Genomic DNA, 15,238 nt, shown 5'->3' on the forward strand with positions numbered 1-15,238 from the left:
AAAGCTCTTCTTGATGCCATTAAAGCTTTCACTGCTACAGCAATATAACACTTATTTACCCTTATGCTATCAATAGTAATCTCAAGCATTTCCACCGAAATTTGTTTTTACACCTTCAAGCAGGTCATAACAATTTTCATCCAAACACTCTTCATCTTATGTTTTTGGCAAACACCGAATGCAAATATATAACTTGTGCAAGTATGAAACATGTGGTTACATATACAGTCAGCTTTATTTACATATTTCTGACTTGTTTTGAAGACATAAAACTGACCTTGGGTTGAAAGGGTAGTTGTTCCATATGCTCTAAACGGGTCGGGTCGGTTGAACTAGACATAAAAATTACTAAGTTTTTTTCTAAAACAATAAAAAGTGGAATCAATCAGACAATTATAAGACAGACAGACTAGAGCTCAAAAACCTTAGCTAAAAAAATGTTTGGATACATACATAATAATGTTGGGTAAAAATGTCAAGAAATGATGCAGATGTTTGGTTTAGTCGCGCACAATTCCAAGGAGTTTGGATGCTGCTTCATATGTAACAATTGCAGCAGCATTTGCAGGGAACGCCCGTAAAACTGTAGGAGCTAGACCTGTGTAGCATCCTCTAATCCCAGACCTCCTGTAAATCTATCATAATAATTCTGTAAATACTTTTTAAAAATTTATCAATCCAAACTGGTTTTTCTAACACATGTCAATTCAGTTACTTATGAATGAACTGATTCAGCTTTTGTTCTATTTCTACTTGATAGGGGTGGGTGTAAACGAGTCAAACTGCTTGTGAGTTACCCGAGATCGGCTCGCTAAAAGCTCAAATCGAGCCGCACTTAAACAAGCTCTAGCCCGCCTAAAATTTGCTTGTTTAAGAAATAAATTATTATAACTAATATATCAAAAAACTATTTAATGTATACATAATAAACGAGCCAAGCTTGAGCTAAGTGCATGCTTAAAAAACTACTAATGAGCCAAGCTCGAGGTTTAGAAATGGAGTTTGAAACGAGACGAGCTCAAGCCTAATCGAGTTCGGGCTTGGCTCATTTACAACTAACTGAAGTAAAAATAGAAACAAATTAGCTTAGAAGAAAACCCGTCAAATGAGTTAAAAAGCGGCCCATGGTGTAGTTTCAACGCATACATATATATATATATAACCTCAAAAATCCTTTAATAAAAAAATGTGGGGATTATTGTTGATAAAATATAACTTTTGTAAACATATTTGACATCCACAAAAAGAATTAGACAAAATTGTTTCAGCTCAACCGAGCATGTTTCCTTTTTAACCAAAGCAATAATATATAGCTAGCTCTAGATTACGAAGTGCCTGTTGGGGAATTTTATGAAACCGGATGATCAGAGAGGCGTGTATTCATTCTCAGATCAAATTATTTCGGTGGTTCTACCGAATAATTCAATCGGATACAACTCTGATTTCGAGAATTAGAACAACAGTATGACGTGTTGTGAATTCGTATGAACCAGAAAAAATGATCAAAACCTCAATTCGAATTTTAGGGATTTCTGCAGATAACTGCCATTGGGCAGTTATTTTTTTAATTTTTAAATTTTGAATTAAATTGCCATAAAACTGCCTTTATTTTTTTATCTAAAAAATATGACGAATTTTAACAAAATAATTTTCCTAAGGCATTTCCAGCTCGACCCCAGCCAGGGGCTGCTGTCCCTTGGACCCTGCTCCCAGGGGCGCTGCCCCCCAGACCCCTGCCAAGGGGGCGTTGCCCCCTTGGAATGGGCTCCGCCCGTACACATTGAATTATAATAACTCAAACAAGCGTGCAGTCCCGCACCTCCTAACTTGCTTGATGTGTATTATAATTCGCTTTGATCACAAACGAAAATATCTAACAGTGCCTTGGCTAATTTAACAATAATAAGAAAATGTGAATACTTACTGATTTTAGAATCTTGTAAGGATTTCTACTTAAATTTTTGTATGGGTTAGTTTGAATTATCGTTTTTGCAACATCCATGGGAAGAACAGCAGACCAATACTGAAAGCAAACATTTGATTAGAGGACAAAGGGCAAAGTAAATAAAAAGACAATAATTATGTTTGATGCGTACCGCTATACCACCAAGACCACCACTCACAATTCCAATTCCAACATCCACCAAATTCTTGTTTTTGTGATGGAATGAAGAATCTTTGAGTTGTAGATGCAAAGAATGCCTCAAATACTCATATGTAGTAAAAAATACAGCATTTCCAATAGATTCCCGTAATAGAGTCGCCACGCCTCCTCTAAATAATCCCTTAACCTGGTACAAGCCCAATTGTGCAGTGAGATACAATAAGAGACTAGAAACCATATATTAATAATAATATAAACTCATAAAAGGTGATGTATATCCTATATTTTACCCTATTAAATACCAGGATTGATTATATAGTTACAATCTAACACTCCCCATTACCGCACCGGGTCGGGTCAGACTTTAGTAAAGTTCCAAACCATACATCCTTTGAGATTACAGTTATATCCCCAAACCATTGGCCACTAATATGACAACACTATTAACCTTGTATTTTCTTTATATGTTGATATGGCTCCTAATGAGTTTGTGCTATGAGTTGCATACTTGTTAATGAGTCCTATTTGTACATTGTGCTTTAAAGTGTGTAAATAATAGGAATGTCCTCTTTCTTTTTAGTAATTTTTAATATCAAAATTAGCGGGTCGATCATGTTGGGTAACGCCCTAACGGGTCAAATTGGGTGAAGTTAGAAAAGGTATTTTTGCAACGCGTAACACCATTTGACTCATTTCCTTTCAATCTAATTGGCCCACAAGAGAAACATTCCCAAATCATGAGTTGGTAGCATGGAGTTTTTACCCCTTGAGTTTTTACGGTCTCAATCGCGCAATTAAGAGGACCGCTGTATTTACGATATGCTGGAACCACAGAATCAGTACCTTGAATTTGCATCCTACACTGGAAAAAAGCGTGTCACAACAATTACTGAATTACCAAAAATGAAATGAACTCTTGAAAAATATACCTTGACCAACTCTGATGGACATAATACAAAGCTGATAATGGATCCAGCAAAAGCTGCTGAAGGAATTATTATATGGAGCTCCGGCTTCTTATTAAGATCTCCTCCCTTGAATACGAATATTTCAGGTTAAATGGAAAGAAGATGACTTTGGACAACCAAATATCAATTTAACTAACTATAATTTCAAGACCTGCAGTGCTTGCTTTGTTTGGGAATAAATGCCAAAAACAAGTGAACTTTCAATAGCCATTCCCACAAAAGATGGTGTTGCACCTCGGTAAAGTCCTCTTACCTGTAAAGGAACCATTCCACAATTATCAAAAAAATAAAAATAAAACATATGTATTCAATAAATATAGAAATCTAATAAAAACAACACATTAAAATGTGGTTTAAGATCTAAATTATCACCAGCATAATAAAAACCACCATAATACACCTACATTTACAAATAGCTTGTGTACTAAAAAAAAAAAAGAAAATAATGAACAAGTGGGCTGTAGATAAATAGACTAAAAAAGAAAATCACCACTCAGATCAAAAACCCTCGCTTGAGCTCCTTGTGCACCTTTGACTAGACAGTTACACAGTCCAAAACCACACAACAATAGCTGTGGAAAGTGAGCACTTGCGAGTAGACACAATGTGCCATACTTTCTCTAGTAGCAGTCATGATAGGCGAGATTTTTTTTTTTGGTTAGTTTTATTTGGTTTTGAACGTTTGGTAGTAACTAGGTGATGTGCCTTATGTCCTGATTGTTGAGTGTTATGTGCCTTATGTCCAAGGCTTGATGCAAAACTACTATCGAGCCGCGGGTCACTGGACGCAGCCTCTCTATTTCTACAGGGTAGAGGTAAGGTCGTCTACATCTTACCCTCCTCAGACCCTACCTTAGCTTTGCTGTTGGTGGGATTTACCGAGTATGATGATGATGATGATGTAGTAACTAGGTGATCTTTATTATGTTTGTGGAATCGTATTAGTTTTTTTCTAAAAATTATTATATATTTTACATTTTTCCTATAATCACACAAGCCTTGTTTTTAGGCAATAGGCAAACCCTTTGTGAATTGTGCCCTGCGACTTTGACTACTAGGAACTAAAGCATATAACTTCATGCAACAAAACAGCCTGAAACGTCTTATAAAAAAGTTGAGGGACATACTCCTTCGGTCTTCAATATCCTAGTTGTACAGTGAAATCCACCTCTATACTTGAATCCATTAGCTTCAGTATTGTGTTTCTGAAGCTTCACCTAAATGAAAAACAAAAGATAGATGTCGATAAATAATCAAACAGCATATGTAAGAAAAACATAGTAGGTTAATAACCAAAGGGTCAGGTCAACTGCATAAGAAGATAATCAACTTTGTCCAATTTCAATCTTAACTCTTAACCAGTTTGGGTATTATATTGAGAGACAATTGAGCCTATGAAGACAAGTACATTGATTGTACAGCAAGAAGAAATAAACAAAATAGACATACAAAGTAGAAAACAAAATCTAGATTACACAAAGCTGTGCATGATTAGTACCTACCAACTCAACAACATGCCACATGTTTCTTACTATGTATGTGAACACAGATGACAGGTAGCAAGCAAGACATGGTTGTAAAGACACATTGAAGAAATCTAGTAAGTCAAAAAAGTTTATAATATTATGCATGTATGTAGCACTTACTTGATTGAGACTCTACCTATTCAGATTAACAAACTTCAACATATTCATTTCTCATTCTCAACATTTAGTTTCGAATATGAAAGCCAAAACGGATGCATTGTGTCTAAACAAGAAGCTAGAATAATTCTGTGAATGAAGCATTTTGATTAGCAGCTAGCTAGCTAGCTAGCTACATCACTGAAATAGAGAGTACGAGAATATATAGATATTTCTCCCAGAAATTCAAAAGATGTCATTGTAGTATAAATCAAATCAAATCAAATCAAATCGCATAGCATAGGGGGTGTTTGGATATGCATTTTCATCTGGCTCTTGTGATGGTAATCGTTTTGACTACTACACAGCCTCAGTTAAACCATGAGAAGTTGTAAACCCTCAACACCATCAAAAAAACCCTTATTTATGTTTTGTCATATATATATATATATATATATAAAGTGTAGTAAACCAAATAAGTAAAGGAAGGAATTGCAGTGAGTGATTGGAAGTAAATGAAAAGAAGTAAGTAACCTTGACAGTGTCAAAAGGATGACCAACAATGACCGTGGAAACACCAGAGAGCAATCCTGCTACATAATGCTTATAACTTGAATTCTCTCCCATTCCTCTTTCTGAAAAACTCTACACACTACTCAAAATCCATCGGACTTCATAGATCGACAATCATGGATGTCTAAATTTCTTATTCTCATTCCCACTGCGGCAATCTCTCTCCCTCTCGCCGCTTCATCTTACCAATAACATAATTTATACAGGGTCACTTTTGTAATACAGAACCAACTCAAGGGTGTCATTCATAATTCTGTACCAAACCCAAAAGTATTTTTTAATTTCTCTTTCACACAAATAACCATCAATCAATTAATATTTAAATAATCTCACTAAGAAAATGTTTATCAACTCTCAATTTTCAACTTGGTACTCTTGACTAAACCTGACCCTATTAATTTTCTTTTTTTTTTTCTGACGTGTCCTATTTTTTAATAAGGCCATGTATAATTATAAAGTCTCTTTAGAGGCATTATGCGACAAGTGACACGCCACGTCATAGAGGGGCTTTATAGGACGTTATATCACTAGAGCGTGTAGTCATAAAGTCATATCCATCATTACCTAATTATTAATTTTCATTTTTATTAATTATTTAAAAAACACTTTTCTATTTTTTTTCATTTAATCTCTAAATTATATAAAAAACACTTTTATTAAATTTAAAAAAACATTACAATAAAAAAAGCAATATATTTGTTCTTCTTCTTCATCGTTGTACTCTCCTTCTTTCTCTTCGTTTTCTCCATCATTCAAACCTCCGTCTACAAAGTTCCCGGCTTCGAATTCCTCAACTTCTTCTTCCTCGGAATCTTCTTTGACGTCACCATCGTGTCGAATCAGGCGAATTGCCCAAGCATGCTCGACCAAATCCGCCTTTAACGCGTTATGTATATCCTTAGATCGCAATAGTTGAGCATTCAATATTCTCTCTTCCATTGTTGCTTGGGTTCCTTCAACTACATCTTCCGGAAAATAGTTTTAGCATATCGCTTTTCCATCATCCTCTATGATCATATTATACATAATGATGCAAGCATACATGACCATTCAAATTCTATCCTTTTGCCACATATGACAAGGATTTCTGATAAAATGCCATCATTGTTGAAGAACCCCAAACACCTCTCGATGTCTTTTCGCGAAGACTCTTGTAGCTTTTTAAAATAGTCTTTTCACATCGAGCGTTTCAGAAAACGTTTTAACAATATTCGAATACTCCGGGTATATACCATCGCCCAAATAGTAGCCATGTTCATAGTAATTCACGTTTGCATGAAAACCGGCCTTTGGTATCGTTCCAGAAATGTAGCTCTTTAACAATGGTGAACACTCGAAGGTATCAATGTCATTCATACACCCGGCTTCACCAAAGAAAGCCGACCATGTCATACCCCGAAATATCAGAGCTGGCGTGACTGGACCGGTATCTTCATTGCACAGCGAAATTAGTCAATGCTAAGACTTCTAGAAGGTGAACGCCCACTAAGTACTCGAATCCACATGGTCCTCCTATTCCAACCGTGCCATAATTTTGAAATGCAACCTGAGAAAGAAACATGCGAAAAATCAACATAAAGTTGAGCGAGTTCATAGTTTGTTTGTAAAAGATTTGAAACAAATATTTTTGAATAACCGGTTTTTGAAATATTGTTGAGAAAACGAATTAAAAATCATTTTCTTTGGCATGTTATATGAAAACTTTGTATTTCGTGAAACTTCGAATTTGTAATGCATTATGTTCGTAAAACCTTGTATTCGTAAACTCTTGTGTTTGTAAAATTTGTGTAACCATCAGTGTCCACCCTAACATTGACAACATGCATGTATAATCGCATGTGTTGTATTTGTATAAAACATGGTATGCAAGTGTAAGTTTGTAGATTGTAACACGTAAGTTTATAAGTTGTATATTCAAGGAAATCGGAGATCGCTAATGGTTTGCAAGGCCATTAACATATGTGGCGACATAGGAAGCATCCAAACCATAGGCATTTTTCCGCCGATTTACGACTAGAGACACAAAAGCACTCTTGGTAAAAAGGTGGCCAAGAGTGTGGCTACTTGAAACCCATCAGATCTAACCTTTTGTTCCGCGGTCTAGGTATATAGTTGACTAATGGTGCTTAAGTCTCACCCTATTCGTGACATGATCTATTGTATCTTTCCTTAGTTTAACATGTCGTTTTTGTAACGCCCTGCGTTTTTGAAACTTTGATCTTTTGGTAAGTCTCATCCCTGTAATACTTAATGATACCTATTTGAGTCTTAATTATGTTAAACTATGTGAAACTTTACTCGACGTGATACTTTTATGATACTTGACTCTTGTGATACTTGACTCTTGTGATACTTGACTCTTGTGAAACTTGACTCTTGTGATACTAGACTCTTGTGATACTTTGAAACTCGACTCTTGAAACTTGACACTTGTTAAACTTTGATACTTGTTGAACGAGAAACTTGATTCTTTATTGAACGAGAGACTTTGATACTTGTTGAACGAGAAACTTGATTCTTTATTGAACGAGAGACTTTGATACTTGTTGAACGAGAAACTTGATTCTTTATTAAACGAGAGACTTTGATACTTATTGAACGAGAAACTTGATACTTATTGAACGGGAATCTAGCTTAGACGCAGGCTTGAAACACGGAAACTTTTTATGATTAATTATATAATAATACCTTGTATTGGATACTCACAATAATATGCAACGCAACGCTTAATCTAGCTCGCAAAACGAACCAAATTCGAAAAAAAAAACTAGCAAACGGGTCTCAGCTGTCCGAATGGACATCTGATCGGATGACCATTCGACCAAATAGCCATCCGATCCCTTGCACTCTACACCGCCCTAGATGTCAACATCACCTATAAATAGGGCCCTTAACATTTCATTTTCACCTTTGGCCCTGTCATCCGACCACACGCACTCTCATGCACTCTAATTGAGATTCGAGCCATTTCCGTAAGTATTCTTCCCTGATTCTTGTACAACTTTCATCATTCATCACTTCTACACAATATTCTTCATCAAAATCACACGAACACTTTAACTTTTTCATGAAAACCAACAAATTTGGGTCTCTTGAAGAGGATTTCTGACGGGTGGTCCATAGGTAAACCCTTAATGATGTTAAAAGATGAATTTATCCTTCACTTAATCGTGTAATTATCTTGAATTAGATAACTACAGTTGCATATGTTTCAGGTATGTTTTGGGAGCCAAAAGTGGATAAAACGTTGTTTAGGATGGAACGGAGTGGAACGGGGCATGCATGGAAGGAAAGAAGGAAAGAAACAAGAAGATCAGGGCTCCACCATAATTTACGGTGGGTAACGTAAATTACGGTAGACCCTGAATTTGCCCAGATCCCACCGTAACACAGTTAGATCTCACCGTAACACTTTGCAGACCACCGTAATTCACGGTGGATACTGATGCGTGTCAGTGTGTATATGTTTTTGATATATATTTAAGCCCTTTTTACACTTTTAGCCAAGTTTTAAATTTATAAAACACGATATTTACTAACACTAAACACACATATGGGCAAGTGCACCCATCGTGGACGTAGTATAGTGTTGGTAGGATACCGAGGTCGTCCAAGGACACAAGAGCTTTTAGTACCGGTTTATCCTCAACGTCTAATCAAATCAAAAAGTTAGAAAAGGTTTTTAAACTAAGAAAATAAAAACTAACTAAATGCTGAAAAATAAAATAAAAATAAAAACAGATAGACAAGATGAATCACTTGGATCCGACTCGTGTATTAGTATAACCTTTGATTATTTTCGCACTTTTGCACTTGTTTAAGAGATTATCTTAGTTATTGTAGTAGGCCCCTCTTTTAAAGGCGACGTTACCCTCAACCCAGTAGTTTGAGTCAGCAAGGATACAATCCTAAAGGGTCGGATTATTGAAAGATAATGAATTAAGTTATTAATGCAAATTATGGTAGGCCCCGCTTTTGGCGGTGACGTTACCCTCGGCTAAGTAGTCTGAGTCAGCAGGGATACAGTCCTAAATAGCCGGGTTATAGTATTAATAGTAGTTAACTTATGAGGGGGTCAAAGAGTTTGGATCCCCGCCATCCAATACCTATGGGCATTGAAGGAGATCCTACTAAATTTGACCCAGGTCCCTTGCAGGACCTCTAAACGCTGAACAAGGGCAAGACCCTTACCAAACCGTTCCCTTAACCCCCGACCAGGTAGCCAACATACCTCCATATAGACCGTGGAGATATGAATGGTGAAAATCTTTTATTTTATATAGACAGTAAAATAATGCCAAGACACCACGGACAAACGATAAGGAAAGATCACCTTCAACATAAGTAACTAGTTATTAAAGTCATTAATACATAACCAAATAAAAAGTGCAAAAGATTAAAAATAAAAAGTATTATACTAAACACTTGTCTTCACCAAGTGATGTAAGAGACTTAGGCAAACATGGCCTTGATTGTCAAGAACTCTTACGATCAATCTTGGATCCCGAGACGACTCACACTGTCACACCCCCCAAAATCCACACGCGGAGTACCACCGCTTGGGAGCGTGACATGACCAGGATCAAACCATCAATCATATCAAACATAGCATTTAATAATAATAAAAGTCATTAAAGTAGTTCATCAAAACATGATCGATGTTTCAAAACCAAGCATTGTTTAAGTAGCGGAAGCATTGTTTAAACCCAAGTTAAATATACTGAAATGTCATAAGTGTCCAACAAAGTAATACGATCCTTGTCCACAACGACCGGCTCCTCTTTGTGCAAGCTCCAAGTACCTAACGATCTGCAAGGCATGTAACAGAATGATCAACAAACTAGTTGAGCGAGTTCACAGTAAGTAAGTGCGTAACAGTAAGTAACGGGTGGCTCTACTGGGCCGATAGTAAGTTATACAGGTGGGGGCTTCCCCTGTTATGTGACCACTAGACTATTCGTATCAACCACTCGTATCATCCCTGTTCTTCTTCCGAGAACAGTAGCGCGTATGGGGTGTACGTAGGTTTTACGCACGTATCCTTCACAACCGAGGATAGGAGACGCGGGGGTGTACATGGGTTTCACGTACGTATCCTTTGTACCGAGGATAGAAGTAAGTAATGCGTACACGTAGGTTTTACGTGCGTGCCTGACATCCGAGGCAGTAATTGGCATATGACCACGTAGGTGTTATCCTAACCTACGGAACCGTCCTGACATCCGAGGATCATGGTAGGTGATAGTCTAGGAAAAGCATATGTACGTTCTTAGTCAATGGTAACCTTTATCCCATTCCCACGACCCGGGAATCCCATGCCTTAGTAGGAGTGTGAACTCACCTGGGTTTGCTCGGCAGACAAAAAAATGCTCAAGTATACAAGTAAGGAATCAACCACGTCCTATCATGGTTACTTATGCAAGTTAGGTTCGTATAAAGCACGTGGGTTTCTAACATGTATTGATCATGGCAATTCACACATATTTCATAGCAGTCCAATAACAATCAGTTAAACAGAATCCAAGTGTTCGGCCCAAACAGATAAGCAGTCCAATAACATATCAGTCATAAGATTGGGCCCGTGACAGTGTAGGCCCAAAATAGTGTACGTGTAGCTAGTCTCGAGTCGCAACCGGCGATCTCGAGTCGCAACCGATGGTCTCGGTTCGTCATGGCCCGGTTACGAGTCACAGCCGGAGATTACGAGTCGCAACAGGAGGTTGCGAGTCGCAATGGTGATCTCGGCTCATCATGGTCTGGTTACGAGTCGCAACGGGACTCGCAACCATGGTCTCGGTTTGTGCTGTTGTGGTCTCGAGTGGGGTTCCGACTCGCAATGAGTGATACCGAGTCGCAACCGTGTGTAACTGGTTTCCATAATCATAAGCAACAATCATTCCGTAATTTATGCAAACAACTAAGCAGTTTCACAATTCAGATCAAACCTAATAATTTGCAGATTTTTATATCATATTCAACGTGTTCATCTTTAAACAAATGCATAACAGTATCAAGAATAAACAATCGGATCATAATCAAATATATAGCAATCGGTTGGTTTTAAATCTTGCAACCCTATCATGCATCCTAACCGATTATCATTCATACAAAACCTGACTATCAATCATCATGCAATCAATCCGAAGACCAATCATAAACAACATAATCTAACCGGCCTTAGTTCATAATCATGCAGATTTTAATCGGTTTCATCTAAACATGAAATCATAAAATCACTTATCACAAAAGCATAAACAAAACACTAACCGATTACGAGTGAAGAAGGGTGATCCGAACAAGAGAATGATCGGATGATCTTGTGCCGTCGGGTCCTAAGCAAGCCGAGAGAGAGATGTAGAGAGTAAATAGGGTTTGTGTATGTTATGAAAATTGTAACAACAATGAGGATCAAAACCCTTACCCTTGGTTTTGGTGTTTGCGAGTGGGGAGTGGGCCGAGCCCAACTCGGTTATCAAATGGGGTCCGATTTCAAAGTGTGGCCCAAATGGGCTTGTGTGACCGGTTGGCCTTGTGCGATCGGGTTTTAGTGTGTGGTTTGGGCTCGTGCAACACATAACATACATACACATAATGCACATAAACATAACATACCAAGTATTCATTCAATTAATAACGTTCTCGTAAACACGTATCGTTACACAAAGCAAGTCTAAAGTTCGAGTTGTCACATTATCCCCAACTAATTGGAAATTTCGTCCCGAAATTTGGTATGCACTCACTGAGGAAGCTAGGTAAATTGTACTGTTCACTGGTTTTCCTGGGGTGTCACATCCTCCCCCCGTTGATCTGGAATTTCGTCCCGAAATTCCGAAGTAGTAGCTTCAGCCTCAGTAGTGGTTGCATTGGTTCCGAATAACTGGGGGTACTTTTCTGTCATCCCGTCTTCGCGTTCCCAGGTGTACTCTGGGCCACGTTTGGAGTTCCAACGAACTCGAACAAGAGGGATTCTCTTGCTTTTGAGGACCTTCACATCCCGGTCCATGATTTCTACTGGTTCCTCGACGAACTGCAACCGCTCGTCGATAGTGAGTTCCTTAAAAGGAATGATGAGGGTTTCATCTGATAAGCACTTCTTTAAGTTCGATACATGAAAGACATTGTGAACTGCTCCGAGTTCAGCTGGTAGGTTCAACTTGTAGGCTACCTTGCCAATCTTTTCTAAGATTTCGAATGGTCCGACATACCGCGGATTTAGTTTGCCCCGTTTTCCAAAACGTACCACACCCTTCCAGGGTGAAACTTTTAGTAAAACCCGGTCCCCGACCTCAAATTTCAAAGGCTTTCTACGCTTGTCCGCGTAGGCTTTCTGACGGTCGCGTGCTGCCGCCATGCGTTGCCGTATCTGTGCTATCTTTTCTGTGGCGTCCACTACAATCTCTGGACCCGTAATCTGACTATCCCCCACCTCTGCCCAACAGAGAGGTGACCGGCATTTACGTCCGTACAATGCTTCGAATGGAGCGGCTTGAATGCTGGTATGGTAACTGTTATTGTACGAAAACTCCACCAAAGGGAGATGCTTTTCCCAGCCGTTGCCGAAATCGATAACGCATGCCCTAAGCATGTCTTCAAGTGTTTGGATTGTTCGCTCAGACTGCCCATCCGTCTGAGGATGATATGCTGTGCTCATGTCTAATCGTGAGCCGAAAGATTTATGCATTGTTTGCCATAGCTCTGAAGTGAATCGTGCATCGCGATCCGAAATAATAGAGGTGGGCACTCCGTGCCTCGAAACAACTTCTTTAAGATAGACGTCTGCGAGAGTGGAGTACTTGTCCGTTTCCTTAATCGGCAGGAAGTGTGCAGACTTGGTGAGTCGATCAACTATGACCCATATTGTATCGTTTCCATGCTGGGATCTAGGTAAACCCGTGACGAAATCCATGGAAATTTCTTCCCATTTCCATTGAGGTATCTTAGGCTGCTGAAGTAGACCAGCTGGTTTCTGGTATTCGACCTTGACTCTCGCACAGGTCAAACATTTTCCAACGTACGTAGCGATGTGGGCCTTCATGCTAGGCCACCAATAAGTAGTGCTGATGTCGTGGTACATTTTATCTGACCCTGGATGTACCGAGTAGCGAGACTTGTGAGCTTCATCCATTACAAGTTCGCGTAAACCGCCATAGAGAGGGACCCAAATCCGGCCCGTTACATAGTAGGCCCCGTCTTCCTTTTGTTCCATTTGTTGTCGTGAGCCGCGTAAGGCTTCGGCCTTGACGTTTTCTGGTTTCAATGCTTCTACCTGAGCATTTCGTATCTGTGCTGGAAGGTTAGACTGAATCGTAAGCTGTAGCGCTCGCACGCGCTTCGGTAAGGTGTCCTTTCGACTTAGAGCGTCAGCCACAACATTGGCTTTGCCTGGATGGTACTTGATGGCGCATTCGTAGTCGTTAAGTAACTCGACCCATCGTCGTTGACGCATGTTCAAATCCTTCTGCTTAAGGATATGCTCGAGACTCCTGTGATCGGTGTAAATCGTGCACCTGGTACCGTACAGGTAGTGTCGCCATATCTTAAGCGCGAAAACAACAGCTCCCAGCTCTAGATCGTGCGTCGTGTAGTTTCGTTCGTGAACCTTGAGTTGCCGAGAAGCGTAGGCTATCACCCTATCACGTTGCATCAACACACATCCAAGACCCTGGATGGATGCATCACAATATACTACGAAGTCTTCTGTGCCCTCTGGCAATGAAAGAATAGGTGCGCTGCAAAGCCTATCCTTTAGATACTGAAAAGCGGTTTCCTGCGTGTTGCCCCAACGGTAGGTGACACCCTTCTGTGTCAGTAGTGTAAGTGGTTGCGCGATCTTTGAAAAGTCTTTGATAAACCGTCTGTAGTAGCCTGCCAAACCCAAGAATTGGCGTATTTCTGTCGGTGTACGCGGTGCAGGCCAGTTCCTGATCGAATCTACCTTGGATGGATCGACATGGATCCCATCCTTGTTTACCACGTGGCCTAAGAAGTGGACTTCACGAAGCCAGAAGTCGCATTTTGAAAGTCTAGCGTACAGCTGCTCCTTCCGAAGGAGTTCCAAAATAAGGCGAAGATGCTGCTCGTGTTCCTCCTGACTCTTGGAGTAAATCAGAATGTCGTCGATGAAAACAATGACGAACTTGTCAAGATAGGGTTTGCACACCCTGTTCATAAGATCCATGAATACTGCAGGTGCGTTCGTAAGTCCGAACGGCATAACCAAGAACTCGTAGTGACCATAGCGAGTTCTGAAGGCTGTCTTGGAGACGTCCTCCTCGCGGACTCTCAGTTGATGATATCCTGACCGTAGGTCGATCTTGGAATAGTAACACGACCCTTGCAACTGGTCGAATAAGTCGTCTATGCGTGGAAGAGGATAACGGTTCTTCACCGTCACCTTGTTCAGTTCCCTGTAGTCTATACACATCCTGAACGTACCGTCTTTCTTTTTCACGAAAAGCACTGGAGCTCCCCAAGGCGAAGAGCTTGGACGAATAAAGCCCTTTTCCAAGAGCTCTTGTAGCTGCTTTGACAATTCTTCCAATTCTGATGGAGCTAGACGGTATGGTGCGCGAGCTATGGGTGCTGCTCCTGGAGCGAGCTCGATCTGAAATTCAACCTGACGATGAGGCGGTAAGCCAGGTAAATCTTCAGGAAACACCTGAGGGAAGTCACGTACAATTGGAATATCCTCCAATTTCTTTTCTTTTGCTGATGCGTCTGTAACGAGTGCCAGAATGGCAGTGTGACCTTTACGTAAGCACTTCTGAGCTTTCAAGAAGGAGATGATTCCGACCACTGCACCACTCTTGTCACCTTAAACTTCGAGAGGTTCCTGACTAGAACGAGGAATACGAATGATCTTCTCACGGCATAAGATTTCTGCCTGGTGTTGGGATAACCAATCCATCCCAATCACGACGTCGAAACTTCCCAAAACTATGGGAATGAGATCAATAGAGAAGGCTTGACCA

General features: G+C 39.7%; 1 protein-coding gene across 1 annotated transcript; it reads right to left on the reverse strand.

Annotated features, from left to right (window-relative positions):
* Positions 1–202: 202 nt before the first annotated feature.
* LOC110944755 (mitochondrial arginine transporter BAC1) lies at positions 203–5,469 on the reverse strand. Its single transcript, XM_022186407.2, has 8 exons — positions 5,229–5,469; positions 4,200–4,289; positions 3,224–3,325; positions 3,034–3,138; positions 2,868–2,966; positions 2,097–2,291; positions 1,925–2,023; positions 203–635 (listed from the first exon to the last, which is right to left on the reverse strand). Exons 1-8 carry the CDS (start codon positions 5,319–5,321, stop codon positions 501–503), a joined length of 918 nt encoding a protein of 305 aa, XP_022042099.1. The 5' UTR covers positions 5,322–5,469; the 3' UTR covers positions 203–500.
* Positions 5,470–15,238: the final 9,769 nt, after the last annotated feature.

This window comes from Helianthus annuus, chromosome 1 (assembly GCF_002127325.2).
Source record: "Helianthus annuus cultivar XRQ/B chromosome 1, HanXRQr2.0-SUNRISE, whole genome shotgun sequence".
Lineage (NCBI taxonomy): Eukaryota > Viridiplantae > Streptophyta > Magnoliopsida > Asterales > Asteraceae > Helianthus > Helianthus annuus.

Bases quoted from the DNA above. Each gene is read 5' to 3' on its own strand.
- LOC110944755 (XM_022186407.2), bottom strand. From the start codon at position 5,321: ATGGGAGAGAATTCAAGTTATAAGCATTATGTAGCAGGATTGCTCTCT. The intron at 4,290-5,228 runs GTTACTTACTTC...TTTTTCATTTAG, and splicing joins ATCCTTTTGACACTGTCAAG to GTGAAGCTTCAGAAACACAA. The intron at 2,967-3,033 runs GTATATTTTTCA...GCTTTTTTCCAG, and splicing joins GTCCATCAGAGTTGGTCAAG to TGTAGGATGCAAATTCAAGG.